This window comes from Lactuca virosa, chromosome 8 (assembly GCF_052849685.1).
Source record: "Lactuca virosa cultivar CGN04683 chromosome 8, Lactuca_virosa_CGN04683_v6, whole genome shotgun sequence".
Classification (NCBI taxonomy): domain Eukaryota; kingdom Viridiplantae; phylum Streptophyta; class Magnoliopsida; order Asterales; family Asteraceae; genus Lactuca; species Lactuca virosa.
Window position 1 is genome coordinate 384481034 of NC_136433.1, and position 18446 is coordinate 384499479.

An 18446-nucleotide genomic window follows, 5' to 3' on the forward strand; every position below is an offset into this window, starting at 1 on the left:
GATAGGTTTTGTATACTACAACATCCTATGGTGCACATACAACCCTAAATACCTTGGATCTATGTTTTCACTAGTTATACATGCAATGATGTTTCCAAGGTATTAAGCCTATAACTAGCATGCAATTGACATATATTATACAAGATACTAGTTAGTGTAACATACCTTTTATGTAGCTTGAAGTCTTGATGTATTTGGCCTTAATAGCTTAGCCCCAATAGTGTGGAACCCTCAAATGAAGTTACAACACATCATGGACAAAGGTGGAACTTGAGAGAGAATCTTTATGCACCAAAAAACACCCATGAACTCCAAGAACATGAATGTCTAGCACAAGTGGCGATTTTGGGCAAAGGAACACATATTTATATGTGGTGGATTCCAAGGGTCATGGGTATAACCCAAATCCATACCCATGGGTTTTATGATCCATGGTCATGTGGTCCAACTCTTTATGTATCCATACATAAACTTGGTCTAACATGGATCATAAGCCCAACACATATAAATATAACTAATTACCATAATTAGTCCCCATAGATTTAATTAGTCTCTTTTTGATCACTAAATTAATTTTAAATTAATCTTGATTAATACTGATTAAATCATATGATTTCATATTAATATATTATAACTTATAAAATATTAATAAATCATATATAACCTTTTCTCAAGAGTCCATCCTAACAAATTGTCCTGATGATATGCAACCCAAATGGACCATGCTACTCTCGGGTCGAGTACATACAAATAATAGTTATGGGCTTAGACATCTAATCCAAAACTTATAAGGCGCTACTGGTTGCGAAGGGTTTTACTCAAACTCCGAGGGTTGATTATGATGAAATCTTCTCACCAGTAGCGAAGATAAAGTCTATTAGGGTTATTCTAGCCATTGTTGCATTTCATGATTATGAAATATGGAAAATGGATGTCATAACCGCTTTCCTTAATGGAAATTTGGCTGAGGATGGTTACATAAGTCAGCCAGAGGGTTTTTTCTATGCAAAGCACCCTAATAGAGTGTGTAAGCTTGAGAAATCCATCTATGGATTAAAACAAGCATCTCGCAGATGGAAACTTTGTTTCGATGAGAAAGTCAAAGAGTTTGGCTTTTCGAGGAGCGAGGATGAGTCATGTGTATATGTTAAGGATAGTGGGAGTATAGTTAGCTTTTTGGTATTATAGGTGGATGACATACTACTCATAGGAAATGACATCCCAACCTTGCAGGAGGTTAAGTCCTGGCTTAGGAAGTGTTTCGTTATGAAGGGCCTTGGAGAAGCTGCCTGTATCCTAGGGATAAGGATATTGAGAGACAGTAGCAAGAGACTAATTGGACTTAGTCAAAGTACCTACTTAGATAAGGTGCTGAAAAGATTCAGCATGCAGGATTCCAAGAAAGGTGACTTACCGATCCAAAGTAACGCCAAACTGAGTGAGACTTAGAGCCCGATTACGGAGGCTGAGATAGCTGAGATGAGTCGAGTACCATATGCTTTCGCTGTAGGCTCGATCATGTATGATATGACTTGTACTCGCCCTGATGTGGCCTTTTCTTTGAGCATGGTCAGCAGATATCAAGGGATTCCTGGCAAGGCTCACTGGACTGCGGTGAAGAACATTCTCAAGTACATCGGAGGACAAAGGACTGGGTCCTTACCCTTGGCGGGAGTGATGACTTGAGAGTAGTGGGGTATAGTGATGCCAGCTTTCATACAGGCAGGGATAATTTCTGCTCTCAGTCGGGCTGGGTCTTTACCTTAAATGGAGGAGCAATTACTTGGAAAAATTCCAAGCAGGAGACAGTAGCTGATTCAACTTGCGAATCAGAGTATATAGAAGCACGCGAGGCGGCGAAGGAGGCGATATGGCTGAAGAACTTCATCGGAGACCTTGGAGTTGTACCAGCTATAAAGGAGCCTATGGAGATTTTCTGTGATAACGAGAGTGCAGTTGCCTTAGCCAAGGAACCAAGGGATCACGGCAGATCCAGGCACATCGACAGAAAATACCACTTCATTATACATCGAATAGAAGAATGACTCCTCGTGGCAAAGAGGGTATCATCGGATGAGAACCCAACAGATCCCCTCACAAAGGGACTGTGTAGGGTTAAGCATTTACAGCATGCGAGGCGCATTGGGCTGAAGGATGATATTAGTTTTAGTAATTAGATAGGTTTCGAAACTTGTAATAGTTGAAATTTAATTGACATTTGATGTTTAAATAAAAGGTTTTTTATTTACTAGTATGGTGTCGTCTTGTGTTGAACATTTACTATTGTTTCATTTTGCATGTTTTGACTTCCAGAATAATTATGTTAAGGTATATCATATTATTCAAACTATCCACAGTCGATCATACTTTGGAAGTAGGTATTGAAATAAGAATATCATGAATTGGGTTTATAGATTTGTCTGAATTGTATTGGACATAGCAATAGTTGCTGCAACATTCATGAGTGCTCATAAGTTATGAGTATTGGAATCAACCCACGCTCACTTGTATCACTTCATGGAATTTATCTCGAGTGATCGTGAGACGGTAATATCATATAGGTCTTCTAACCAAGAGATATGAGTTGTTGACTATGACTTGGTTGTACATTGAATGTACGAAAACGCACCAGTAACATGATGTTATAAAACGTGCTGTTGTGGACAATTTGATGATTAGTCAGTACAAGCATATGAGTCGAAGTTTATCTGTTCCTTTTAGTCCTTGGAGCATTAAAAGCGATATCTTGGGCCCCTCGATGATTTTGTTTTGAATTATGTGTCGGGCTCGATCAGAACTGAATTGATGTGTTCGATTAAGTTCCATGTCAAACAGATCGGAAATCGGGAAACAAACTGCTGGACAATAAGTACGACGTTGTTCCATGTATTCGTCCGGCCGATATCTTGAACAGAGGATTATATGATCACTTATCTAAAATGGCACAACTCAATTTCGCGAGACTTTGAAAGTGCTACGATTGCTGGTCGGATTCTGAAGTCATACTTGCAGCTATAGTTATTAGACTTATCCAAGTGGGTGACTGTTGGATAAGGTGTCTAAGTCCATAACTATATTTGGTATGTACTTGACCCGACTTGGCATGGTCCATTTGGGTTGCATGGCATCGGAACAATTTGGATAGACTTTTGTGATAAGAGGAGATTTATGGTTTATTAATATATTATAAGTTCTAATATATTAATATGAATTATTTAATTAGTATTGATCAAGAAGTAGTTTGGAATTAATTTTGTGATCAAAATAGATTAATTAAATAAATGGGGATTGATTTAGTAAATCATTCCTTCTTGTGTAGTGGGCTTATGATCCATAGTTCCTCATGTTGGACTAAACCTATGTGGTGACCCATGGATACTCCATAGAGTCTAAACCCCATGGATCATGAGGAATATGGAAAGACATGAGTTACATGGTGTAACCCTAATGTGCACACTATATAAAGAAGCCTCATCCAAGAAAAATCGGCACTAAGACATACACAAGTGAGGGCTAGCCGATTTTGGTGCATATCAATCTTCTCTCAAGTTATTCCAAGTTGTTGGTGGTGCTATGTGAAGCATTTGAGGCATCACATTTGGGGTGCTAGGCTCACAAAGTCTTAAGGAATCCAAGCTACAAGAAAGGTATGTCATTCTACTAGTTTTTTATATTACATATACCCCATGATATGCTAGTTAGGATGAAACCTTGGAAAAATGAAAGTTTGCATGTATAATAGAGAAAACATAGATCCAAGGTTTCTAGGGTTGCATGCACACCATAGGAGTGTTAGAATGCTCAAAACCCAACAATTTTGGCCCAAACAACACCAAAACATGGTGTTTTCGGTTCTAGACCGAGAACTCTAATAGCTTATGAAAAGCAAAGTATAAACCACAATTTATGACCTAACAATATACAATAATTTTTTAATGAAATTTGTATACGACATGATATAACATCCACAAATAAAAGAATCGACTAAATTCGAGTTCATATGAAAAAAATATGGACATTTAAAGTTAAGGAAAAATATTCCATGAAGAGAGAACAAGTAGAACATTTTCCAAGTCTAGGAAAAAAGTTCCAAGAGGAGAGGCATACAGCTTTGAAAGGAGGACTTCCTAATGTACTAATATCAATTGTAATATATCAATGGAAATCCTTTGCTACAAACAACATAATGAAAAAAAAGGAACTGTTTCAATCGAAGTTTTATAAGATATGAGGGTTCGAAGTTGGCAAAAACTGAAAAATCCGAAAAATATGAAATCGCAGTCGATGAAGGTTCAACTACATTTTTTATGGTTATTTCTCAAAAGAAAACCATTTTGTTCGCTTGTTGCTATGTTGGGAAAAAGAAAATCCATTTATCAGTTAGAATATTAAGCATTAATTAAAGTGTATCAACATGTTGCTAACATGAGAGGCAATTATTAAGTGTTTTCAGACGGGAATTGAAACAAGATTATTTTGTTGTTGTTTAAAATTAATAAAACGGTCTTTTATAGTTAACAAAAAGCATATCCATAAGAATTTATAAAAAGCTTCATAAAATCGTTAAATGCTAGTCCGGGTAACTATATGAAAAATCTAACTTATTACTTTTTGGTTGTCCAAACATTACAATCTAAACAAACTCAGAAAATAAGATAGTTGTGACATGCCAAACATAACATAAGGAGATTATTCTAATAAATCATTATTTAAATAAGATAACATTCCAAATATATGCTAAGAGCTATAAAGATAACAAATATAGCTTTCATTATTCAGACTCCTCCTTGGTTTGCTTTCATTGACTTCCATCATGCACAGATGACGAAGCATGATTTTCCAACTTGATATCATCATTAATAACCACGTTGCCATCCAATTGATTGTCGTTGATATGATTGTCATCATATCGCTTGTCGAGCCATGTTATGATGTCAGCGAATACGATTGCAATGTTTTCATCTGGCTCACCGGTGGTCAATGCATGCCACATTCCTGGGTATATTTTGATGGTTTTGTCTTTGCTACTAGCTTGTTCGTATAGAGCCTGGCTAACTTTTGGATCTGTCACTGTATCCGCGTCCCCATGTAGCACGAGAAATGGCAATGTCACCTGTCAATCAAACACTCTTATTTGAATAGGAAAACCCAAAATCACTTGTTAACAACCCGGAACCGATTATATATTTGCTTTGGTTGTTAATCATAGAGGCCAAAACTTAGCCTTGAATTTGTGAAACTAAAACCTTGATATCATGTCCGCTAATCCTCTCTATTTTTTGTATCAACCATTTGTTTAAAATGTTTAGTGTAAAATCATAATTGAAATAATTTTTCGTTAAAAGTGAAAACAATATATTATGGCTTCGCTATTGTTGCTGCTATAGAGTAGGTCTAGCAATATGATAAATACCTCTAAACGGACGATTAACAATGTGGGGTGAAACTTTTAATTAGTATAAAATCATGATGTATATAACCTTTATACCAAAAGGATTATAATTAATTTGCATATTTTGTATTTGGCTTTGGTATTGTTGGCATTTTTATGCACTCGAGAAAGAAAAAGTAAAAGTCAATAGTATACAGTATACAAGATAAGCATAACATTGTAAAATAACCTCGCTTAAGTGGTCTTCGAGATCCATGCTGGTTCTAATTAATTCAAGAGATGTTTTAAGCTTTGGTTTTCCTTGGTAAATCAACTTGTTCGCATGTATCTGCATAATTAATCAAGTAGCGGTGGATTTACATATTACCTTTATTCGTATAAAAATTCATGAAAAGACAACCTTACCGCTTCTCTCTTAAGAGGATCCTTAAATCCAGAATCAATGACATCTTTTGCAAACAATATCTTCCATCTTGGTATAAGATCTTCTATCCTTGTTATCGTTTTTAACACCATCGGGTGTGGCCTCACCTTCAGATTTATCTATCATCACATTAAACGTCTTGATCAGATCGAGAGAAAATATGATTCAAACATTTACCAAAAGTCCAAAAGGTATGTTGCCCAACATTATCAGTATCATGAGTCCATAAAAATTGACCCTCAACCTTTCGTTGAGTGTATAAAGTCTCGTTTAAGGTAAAATATGTAAATTTATGAGTAGAATAGTTGGTGTGTGAGTTGGATGTTAAAAAAATCAAACATTTTATCATACAACACCCTTACCAATCTAGTGACCCGAAGCTAAAAAAAGGTTAACATATGTTTTTTCCCTTCTAATTTTTTGTAGCATATATATATATATATATATATATATATATATATATATATATATATATATATATATATATAAACTCAAAAATTGATAGGAATCGTGAAGACAAATATTAGCCTTAGGATTGAAAATTTTAATGGATAAGATTTAATCTAAAAAATTGGACAATTTTGAAAATTTTCAGTGGCAATTTTGTGATTATAAAGGAAAGTTGATAAAATTCACTGAAATGGTAAATGTACAGGGGCTATAAACGTAAATGCAAAAAACTCAGCCAAAAATCCCTGGACAATCCTCGGACAGGGCTAATACTCCCACCACCAAGGCACGTGTCACTTATACATCAAGTAGGTTTTTTTTAATTATTTCAATTTCGTTTTTAACTAATAACTTTTTTTTCTTTGAAAATAAAGATTTAAAAAACCAAAGTATTTAAAATTTAATTCTCTACAAATGTTGTATTAAACAAAAATTTTATTTAATTCAATATATTATAATCCGAATTAATATGATACAAATTAGTATGATCCAAAAATATATAATACATAATATCGTTATGATTAAAAATAATATGATTCAAAATTTTATGATGCAAAATTAATATGATTAAAAATAATGTATGAACAGAAAATATTATGATCCTTAATATTCTTTTTATTCAAAATTTTATAATTGTTAAACATTAAAAAACTCAAACGGATATTTAAATTAAAAAATCTAAAAAAAGAAGAAGAAAAAACCCTACTATATTTAAGTATGTAGTAAAGATATAAATAAAAAAACAAAAAAAGAAAACAAAAAAATAATAAAAAATAAAAACATTAAAACCGAGCATATATATTTAAAAAAAATTGAATTTTTTTAACGAAAAATAAAAATTATTAAAAAACGAAAAAAACCAATATAAATGAAAAAGAAAAAAGAAAAACTCATTTAAATGATGTTTCAGAAACCTTCCTCGCACATGATTATTCTCTCGAGTCTGTATTAAGTTTCATGCACTTGTGTTGTGTGTGAATACGTCACGACCAAGTAAATGAGTTTGACATTTGTGCCCTTGAAGAAATTATTGGTGGAGAATAGTCATTACGGTTTCTACCGTATTTTGATTTTTACCGGATTATATATATATATATATATATATATATATATATATATATATATATATATATATATATATATATATATATATATATATATATATATATATATAATATTGTAACATTAAATGATTAAAAGGATGTTGTATGGATTTGTAAAATGTTACAAGGTGTATTTTCTTTTCTTTATATTTGTCACTGTTTAATACATTAATTATTCACAAGGTAAACTATAAACAATCAAAACAAGTGATATATGCTCTTCCTTACCGGTCCCCTTTACACCATATTAAAATATTAAAACTACTCTTTAACTTAGTAAAGGAGCCCCCTAACCTACAAATTTTGCAATATCTATATATAGATGGATCGATCTCCATAGAACTATAATATAGTGTTTTGCAAAGTAAATAAAAACTAGGGTTTGGACCACCCGTGTGTTGCTGCGGAAGCTCCGGTATGTTAAAAAACGCAGTTTGACACCATATATACAACGAAGACGATTAAATCATATAAAATGGAGCATAAAAATATCAAAATAAAACATGGATACAAACAATTGACTTGAAAGTGTATCTTTAAGAAATTAATAAAAGAAAAGATTATTAAAAAGTTATATAAGGGGCCTAAATGTAACTTTAAAATACAGTAAGTGACCAAATTATAATGTATAAAATACTAATAAATTAACTTTAAAATTATAAAGGTTGAAAACTGTTAAATAAAAATTAATTAAGGAGGAAGAATATAAATATATATAAATTTTAAAATTATAAGGATAAAAATTCTTACATCAAAATTAGTTTAGGGGTACAAAGTATAAAAACAAATAAAAGTAAAGGGTGGAAAATGAAAAAAAATTGAGGATAAAAATTGTTACATAAAAATTAGTTTAGGGGTACAAAATATAAAAACAAATAAAAGTAAAGGGTGGAAAATGAAAAAAAAAATACATCAAAATTAGTTTAGGGGTACAAAATATAAAAACAAATAAAAGTAAAGGATGGAAAATGAAAAAAAAATTGAAAGTATGAAATCTGCTTACGTGGATCCTCACACATACCAATTTTGGTAATTAATATATATATATAATATATATTATCATATAATAATTGTTCAAAAATATTTGTTATATATATATATATATATATATATATATATATATATATATATATATATATATATATATGGTTACGCATTGTAGAAACCTAAAATTTACCTTACACATGGGTGCGACCAAAATGGCCCCGTGCCAAAAAGTTGGGTCTTTTCGATGTACAAGAAGGGCAACCGCACCACCCATGGATTGACCGTACAAAAACCGCTTCTTGTTTTTGTAATCTTCTTGTCCTGTGTGGAGGGGGGGGGGGATCAAGCCATGCATCAGGTTGATGGTTTGATAAGATAAAGGTTTCTTTATTGCGAATTAAGTTTCGTGATACGTACCTGATATGCATTTGAAGAAATTGGAGCAATCTGTCACAATGTTGTCAAATTTCTCAATATAACAACGCTCACCCATGGACCGCCCATGCCCTTCATGGTCTATTCCGATGACCGCGTACCCATTGCTCGCGAGCCTGGTACCAACCCCTACAAACCAAAATTATATCCATTAAATCATTTCTTTAAGGTCCAACAAAAGAATACACTTGTGTTTCCATCATAAATTTATGTTATAGAGATCGACTACATGTCAATATAAATAACTTTTAAACGCTTACGAGTGAAAATGACTTGGGTTGATTGACCATTAAATATTTTTCGTTCGTTTTAGAAATTTGACAAACTATTACTTTATCAAATATAAATATCGTTTGTACCCATATGAGTAATTACAACGCTAATTGACATGTTTTAATATTAATGATTTGATATTTGGCACCTGGACGAAGACTCACAAAACATATTTTTGGCAAACTATAGAAATCTCAGGGCAAAAAGGGTTAAGAGGATTTTAGCTCATCAATATGTTTTTTACGTTTTTCTTTATATATATATATATATATATATATATATATATATATATATATATATATATATATATATATATAATGTATATTTTTACTTACACCACATGTATTTGAAACTTTCGTTACTTTTCAATTTCTTTCTAATAATTATTTATATATATAATGTATATTTTTACTTACACCACATGTATTTGAAACTTTCGTTACTTTTCAATTTCTTTCTAATAATTATTATAAATTAGTTAATAATGTTAAATTGATACAAAAACTCAAATCTAATCATAAATTAACTAAACTATAATATTAAAATATTATATTTACTTCTTTTTATAAAATTATGACTTTAACTTTTTAACTTATTATTGTGAACTTATTAGTTTATATATTTTGTCAGTATGTGAATAATTGTCATTTTAAAGTCATAACGTTTGTATAATTTATGATTTTATGTAAAATAGTTAAATTATTAATTTCAATATAATGTTACGCGGTTAACTTAAATCAAAATTTCAGTTAAACTTGAAAAAACCGAGAAATTCTTTTATAAATAGTTAAAAGATATAAGTTATAGTATTAAAATTAAATTGTAATCCTAAATTAACAAAAAAAATATGAAACTATTTTCTATAATCATTACGAATATTCAAATACGTAGCTTAAAAATAACTTATAATAAGAGTAGTTAAAAGTAATATTATATAAAAATTAAAACATTATCGTTAAAAACAAAATCAATGTTTGTTGTTTAAATAATTACAATCACAGAAACTAACAATATTCATAAAATAAATTTTAAAAAAGTTAAATTTATGAAACCAGATTAAAATAATTAAGAGTTTCTAAATATGTTATTTTAAATAATTTACAACGAGAATAGTTAAAAATAACATTATATGTAAGAATTATGTTGTTACTTTTAAAAACAAAAACAATGTTTGATGTTTTAAATGATTACAATGATAGAAATTAAAATCTTATGTAAATAAACTTTTTAAAATTAATTAATCATAACAACAACAATAAATATAATTAAACCATATATTATATTTAATTTTATTTATGAGTAACTCGCAGGTAGAGGCTACTGAGACAATTGCGATTATAGAATTTTAAAAATGTCTACATTATCATATAATTCAAAACAAACAATGTTTATAGCAACTTACTATAAGATTTATTATATAATAGCTAACAACAACGTTATTGATATATTTAAAAAAACATATATTTGTAAGATTTCAAATATATTGTTGTATTATGTGCAACGCGCAGGTATTCACCTAGTATACTTATAAAAGAGGTATTTTTACTTGCACCACATGCATTTGAAACTTCCGTGACTTTTCAATTTCTTTCTAATAATTATTATAAATTGGTTAATAATGTTAAATTAGTGCAAAAACTAAATTCTAATCATAAATTAACTAAACTATAATATTAAAATATCATATTTTTCTTCTATTTATAAAATTATGACTTTAACTTTCTGACATATTATAGTTAACTTATTAGTTTAGATATGTTGTCATATGTAAGAAATTGTCATTTTAAAGTTACAAATTTTGTATAATTTATGATTTTATGCAAAATTCAAATTATTAATTTCAATATAATGTTAAACATTTAACTTAATTGAAAATATCAGTTAAACTTGAAAAAAATCAAGAGACTATTTTATAAATAGTTAAAAGTTATAAATTATAGTGTTAAACCTAAATTGTAATTCTAAATTAACAAAAAAAAACATGAAACTATTTTTTATAATCATTAAGAATTTTCAAATAAGTAGCATAAAAATAACTTACAATAAAAATAGTTAAAAGTAATATTATATAAAAATATTTAATGTTATCTTAAGAAAAACAATGTTTGTTGTTTTAAATAATTACAATCAAAGAAACTAACAATATCCATCAAATAAATTTTAAAAAAATTAAATTTCTGAAACTAAATTAAAATAATTAAGAGTTTCCAAATACGATATTTTAAATAATTTACAACAAAAGTAGTTAAAAGTAACATTATATACAAAAATTATATTGTTACCTTTAAAAACAAAAATAATGTTTGATGTTTTAAATAATTACAATGATAGAAAAAATCATTAAACCATATATTATATTTAATTTTATTAATGAGAACCCCACTGGTAGAGACCATTGATACAATTGGGGTTAGTGAATTTTAAAAGATGTCTACATTATCATATAATTCAAAACAAACAACGTTTATACCAACTTATTATAATATTTATTATATAAGATCTAACAACAATATCATTGATATATGTAAAAAACATATATTTGTAAATATTTCAAATATATTTTTGTATTCTGCACAACGCGCGGGTATTCGCTTAGTATACTTATAAAAGAAACATTTTTTCTTTCACCACATTCAATTGAAACTCTCATGACTTTTCAATTTCTTTCTAATAATGATTATAAGTTGGTTAATAAGGTTAAATAAATATCTAACCTAAAGTTTAATCATATATAAATTAAATTTTAATATTAAAATAATATCTTTACTTTTACTTATAAAGTTATGTAACTTTTAACATATTATACTTAATTTATAATTTTTAAAATGTTGTTGTATGTAAACCATTATGATTTTAAAGCTACAACTTTTGAGTAGTTTGGATAAAATACTTAAATTGTTAATTTAAATATAACATTATATGGTCAACTTAAATATAAATTTTTATTCAACCTAAACAACTCAAAGAATATTTTGTAAATAGTTAAAAGTGATAAATTATAGTGTCTTTCAAATAATGATTATAATTTGGTTAATAAGGTTAAATAAATGTTAAACCTAAAGTGTAATCATAAATAAACTAAATTTCAATATTAAATAATATATTTACTTCTACTTATAAAGTTATGTCTTTAATTTTTAACATATTATACTTAATTTATTATATTTAATATGTTGTTGTATGTAAACCATTATCAGCTTAAAGCTATAACTTTTTAACAGTTTCGATAAAATACTTAAATTGTTAATTTAAATATAACATTACATGGTCAACTTAAATAAATTTCAGTTCCACTTAAAAAACCCAAAGAATATTTTGTGAATGGTTAAAAGTGATAAATTGTAATGCTAAATGTTAAAACTAAATTGTAATCTCACTTTAACTAAAATATTTCCTAAAGATATTTTTATAATCATTATAAGTTTTCAAATAAGTAGCTTAAAATAGCTTGCAATAACAATAGTTAAAAATAACTTCATACAAATTATTATAGTTATTACCTTTAAAAACAAAAAACAATGTTTGATGTTTTAAATAATTATAATGATAAAAATTAAAAACTTAAACTAATAAATTTTAAAAAATTAATTAACAATAACAAGAACTATAAATAATATTAAACTATATATATATATATATATATATATATATATATATATATATATATATATATATATATATATATATATATATTTCATTCATGAGTAACTAGTGAGTAGAAGTCATTCAAATGATTGATATTATGCAATTTTAATATATAGATGTATATATTATCATATAATTTAAAATAATCAATATATTATATCAACTTAGTAAACGAATTATTATATCAAATTTAACAACAACGTTATTGTTATATTTATGAAAACATATATTTGTAAAGATCTCAACTATAAAAGTGTTTCTGCACAATACGCAGACATTCGTCTAGTTTCATATATAACCAGTACATTAAAGAGTAGGGAAACCTATTCGAAAGTCCCTATGTTTAGTTCTCATAATCGATTTAATCCTCATCTTTTTTTAGTCAATTAAGTTCCACAAACTGGAAATTGTATTCATTTTGACAATTTTACCCGGTTAACAGGTTATCTAACTTTCAAAAATTACACTTTTGGCCCAGATTTTAAATGTAATTACAAATTTGGTCCAAAAATTTCACTTTGTGCCAGATTTTAAAATTTATTAAAAATTTGGTCCAAAAAATCTTAGGGTAAAAAGGGTTGGACAATTTTAGCTCATCAACATTTTTTTCTTTTTTCTATATTTCATATATAACCAATATATTAAAGAGTATTACGTCTTTTTATTCTGTTATCTTTTCTAATAAAGTAGTTTACGAGACCATAAATACTTGAACCCTTTGAATCGACAATAGACAACCTTCAGTTATTTTGATTATATTCGTTTTTGCTTACTAACTTGTTATCAATAAAAAACCCCATATTTACATGTTTTTATTTATTTGAAAAGCTTGAAATTGTCGGTTGCCACTTCTAGAAAAATACTTTAAAACACCAGATTTTACATCAATGACAACAAAACTATCATATTTGAAATGTCTAGTAACAACAACAAACCGGTTCTAAGGCCAATCATAGAGATGTTTTGGATTATGGACTTTTTTTTTAATAAATTTTATACATCAACCACTATACTGACAAGATAGAAAAGATAGAGAGATTATAGATCGAGCAACAATTTGGTGGGTGAAAACAAAATAAAACTGTTTGGTAAGCACACTACAATTGTAATAATATATCATATATGTAGCACCCCATGACGTTGTTTCTAATAAGTACTAGCCTCTAGGAATTACACTTACATTTCTTGTTGTATGGGGCTATAAGGGTAATTGTTTATATTTTACTAAGGGTTGAATGTTGAAATGTAATACTATTATATATCAACTTATTCTAAGACAAATTTTAGTTTAGGCAGTATATTTTTTAAATAAAAAACATATTTTAAGCTTTGTTTGTTTAAGTTCAAATTACTTTAAAACTGCTAAGTGTTAATAAAAAGATGTTACAATTGGTTAACCATTCATCATTGGTAGTAATAAATATCTCACTTAGTAGTCAAACACACATACACACACAAAAACTCTAAAACTTATATAATAAAAACTATTCGTATTGTAATTATTACTAATACTTGATAATTGAATAAAAAAAATGGACACCCGGCCGCATGTTGAAGTGGAAACTCTTTTTTTAACAACAGTCATTCTCATGTTGATACTACTGGGATCAAAACTCCATTTAAATATGATTCATTTCCAAATAATCTCTCTCTCTCTCTCTCTCTCTCTCTCTCTCTCTCCACATTTTTCTTTTTCTATATATTTATCACTTTTTATTCTTATTTTTAGTTAAATTTGTGCATCAATTTTAATTTGTATGGTATACTGTTAGAGGAAAAAAAAATATAATATCGTGCCATGTTTACCTATTGGATTTTATTGGATAATGATTAGATGGAATTGACCATAGTATAAGGAAATATGTAATATGTATTTAGAGTTGCTGACTAACAATTATGATTGATTTATAAACGTGTGTGAAGAAGATTTAAATACCTTTCATGAAGATGCTACATTCCATGCCATAACCTACAAAATCAACCTTCAACGTTTCATTAATCTTATCTTGGTGACTCCTTGAACTTAAGATTACACAATCTATTTTGTGTCACTAGCATATCCAAGAGTTTAGACAAGAGTATGTATAACAATTTTAATAAAACACATTATAATAATTTTACTTTTTAATTTTTATTTTTCATATTATAAAAATAGAGCCAAGAAATAGGTAAAGACAAATTTTACAAATTACACTGTTGTAATTTTCATATGAAACTTTATACTAATTTTTTCTCACCACAATTCTCATTTTTATATATAAGAAGTGAGTACCATGGCACATAAATACAAGAGCTTTGGGAGAAGAAACAGGAAGCCATCTACATGTAAACTGCTGCACACCTCTTGAATTTGTTATGTACTCCTGAAATTTCACTCACATTCATGAAAACCATCATTAAATATTCATTCTTATGAAATTTGTAAAACCCATCAATCTAAGTGATGAACACTTGAACTGTTATGATAAATAATTCATCTAAACAAATCATAAATAGTCGATTCATTGGAAATATATGACACCCATTACTAACATTAAGTTTCTTCTAAGCAAACATAAGGAACCTTTAGTAAAGGTTTGATTTTATGCCGGGGCCCCAAAATTTTCAGCAAATCTTAGTGAAAATCATATAATGTAGACAAAACTTTGAAACGACAAAAGGGGAGAGGGAGATGTGATCAGATTTATAAGGTAAAACATATATCCCAAAGAATATATACTTTTTGGAGTAAGTCGGTATAAAAAATAATGTACGCATTTGGAAGGAAAATAGTGTTTGTATCATTTTTACACTATTTTTTGTGTAAAAAGATATGTTATATTAAAGATGGTCTTAAGTTTATGAAAAAGCATGGCTAGAAACAAGAATTTGATTATTATGCCCATTTATGAAACCCATTGTTCAATAAGTTAAATTTTTATGTTCAATTTATGACATTCATGCATTATTCAAAAAGTCGGTTTTCCGTCCAAATTATGAAATCCATTACTTAAAGATTGGATTTTTACTCAAGAGTGGAGATAGTTGACCACTTGACCCATAACTAAGATTAAGTTTTTATTGGCAAATTCGTTGAGCCCTTTATTAAAGATTTGATTTTTATGCAAAGTTTATGAAACCCTTTAGTAAATTATGTAATGTTTATGGAAAAAGAAGCATATCAAGACGAATTTGTATGAGAAATAACTCAAAAAGAAAGCAAACCTCTTGGTATTCAACCTCCATTGATGATGTAGTTCTTGTTCAGGAATATAAGATCTTTGAAAAAAGGATATAAAAGAAAAAGAAAAAAGCGTTGTTGATCGAGCTTGTGATGGAAGATGGTTCCCTCTTATCTTCTTTATAGATGAGTGTGTAAACAGTAATGTGATCTGTTTTTAGTAAAGTTGGCGTGGCACCGACACCACATGAAAATGGAGTTTTAACCACTTTCTGCTCAGCATTAAAATCTCTAAAATTATCATAACTTTGAAGGACACTTGTAAGGTCTTGGGAGGACCATTGGCCAGAAGATGAAGACATGGACCAATCAATAATTGAAAAACAAGGCCCCCTATGATAAAAAGCTTATAATTAATATATTAAATCATATGATATTAAAATTATATCATTAAAAATTAAAACAATTTTTTTTCCAAATAATGTTTAAAATGTTGTATTGAACTGTTCTGTAAAACATAAATTGTTATATATAAAGAAAAAAACTGTTGTATACGAAATATTTCTCATTAAAAAATTATTGTAAATTTATGTATATAAACGAATTGGAAGTTGGTAATTTTCTTTGTATCCCACATTGGTGGGAGGAAGAAACTTATGTGGGTTTATAAGTTTATTCTCTTTAAAGCACTTTAAAGGCTTTAAGTGGATCAAGAGATGGGTCAAACCCACACGTGCACCTAACCAAGTTGAAGCTAATAAGCTTTTATTATTACGTTGAAGCTTATAGCCTTAGAGTGAAATAAAAACCTTTAATGAAAGGAGTTTCTCTATGTCCATGTAGTCATTCACGAATCGACATCAACAACTACGAGATTGGTATTACTCTACTGTTTCGTCTTTTAATTATGTTCGATAACGGGACAGTCTACTTCTACCCCTTTCTTACAATCAGATATGGTCGCAAATGATCGATCTGGTTACTGGACGAAACTCGATAATCATATTAATAAAAAATTAGATTTATTATTCGTAACTAATCGTCATATAACTTTCAATAATATTTGTCGGTTTTCTTGTCTGTCTATTGGATCTAATATTCAACAATCTTAAAAGTTTTTATTGTGATTTAAGTTTTCAGAACTAATGTACACTAAGATCTCTTCTATAAACTTTCGACTAATGAACCAAGATTTGCCCAACTTAACCGATTTGATGTTTAAAACTACTTTCGTTGGGCTGACAAGGTTAAGTTCAACCTTCATGTGTTGAAACTGGCGTATATTTTGGACTCTAACTTGACCCCAGTTCATGTTGATCTGATTGCCGAAGCGGAAAAGATTGTGGAGCCAAAAGTCATCTCTGGTCTAGAAAAAAGAAAAGGGCTCTGCATAGAGGGTATGAGGAACTTTGTGAGGGTCACATCAAGAACTCCCTATCTGATCGCCTCTAAGATCTGTATGCGTCGGTCACAGATCCGAAAGAGCTATGGAAAGCTTTGAAACTCAAGTACAAGGCACATGAGGAAGGTACTAACAAGTACCTGGTGTCCAAGTACCTAGAGTTTCAAATAAACCTATCAATGGAGCGGGTTTTGATCCCGATTCGCTCCAAACCCATAAGAATTTTACAGGTTTGGATTTTAATATTCGATTCGTTTACCCGTCTACAACCCATACCCGTTTACCCTTTTATTAAATGGGTTGGGTATGGATCATTGTTGATTCGCTCCACTTATAACCCGCACCGTTTATATATATATATATATATATATATATATATATATATATATATATATATATATATATATATATATATATATATATATATATATATATATATATATATATATATATATATATATATATATATATATATATATATATATGTTGGGTTTATTATGTTGCGTCATGGGCTTTATTTTGTATATCCAGAATGGGCATGTCCATCCGTTTATTATGTAGGGTTTAGCTATAAATAGTGTATGCATGTATGACCCATACCCGTTTACCCTTTTATTAAATGGGTTGGGTATGGATCATTGTTGATTCGCTCCACTTATAACCCGCACCGTTTATATATATATATATATATATATATATATATATATATATATATATATATATATATATATATATATATATATATATATATATGTTGGGTTTATTATGTTGCGTCATGGGCTTTATTTTGTATATCCAGAATGGGCATGTCCATCCGTTTATTATGTAGGGTTTAGCTATAAATAGTGTATGCATGTATGCCTTAGATACGAACGTGATTATTGATTAATACTTTGTAACCCTAAACACCTCTACAGTCGAAGTTCTTAATCGAGCTCTTCTGAGGTGTTACAGTTTAATCATTCGACATCAGTTAAACCAATTCATGTGTTCTTCATTGCATTACTTATTGTTTGTCTGCTTAGAATCTATCGATCCTACTAGAACATTGTTCTAACAATTGGTATCAGAGCAGGAGACTGTGTGATTAATACACATTCCTTCTGTATTAAGAATTCTTTAGGGTTTCCGCTTTTATCGAATATATAGAAGCCGTCTTCTTCCTGTCGACGGTA

The 18446-nt window shown here is 28.9% G+C and overlaps 1 protein-coding gene across 1 annotated transcript; it reads right to left on the reverse strand.

The window, feature by feature from the left end:
- Positions 1-4580: 4580 nt before the first annotated feature.
- Positions 4581-16057, reverse strand: LOC145134272 (caffeoylshikimate esterase-like). Its single transcript, XM_079069143.1, has 8 exons — positions 15914-16057; positions 14982-15072; positions 14646-14678; positions 8774-8920; positions 8547-8677; positions 5798-5935; positions 5622-5720; positions 4581-5113 (listed from the first exon to the last, which is right to left on the reverse strand). Exons 1-8 carry the CDS (start codon positions 15932-15934, stop codon positions 4799-4801), a joined length of 975 nt encoding a protein of 324 aa, XP_078925269.1. The 5' UTR covers positions 15935-16057; the 3' UTR covers positions 4581-4798.
- Positions 16058-18446: the final 2389 nt, after the last annotated feature.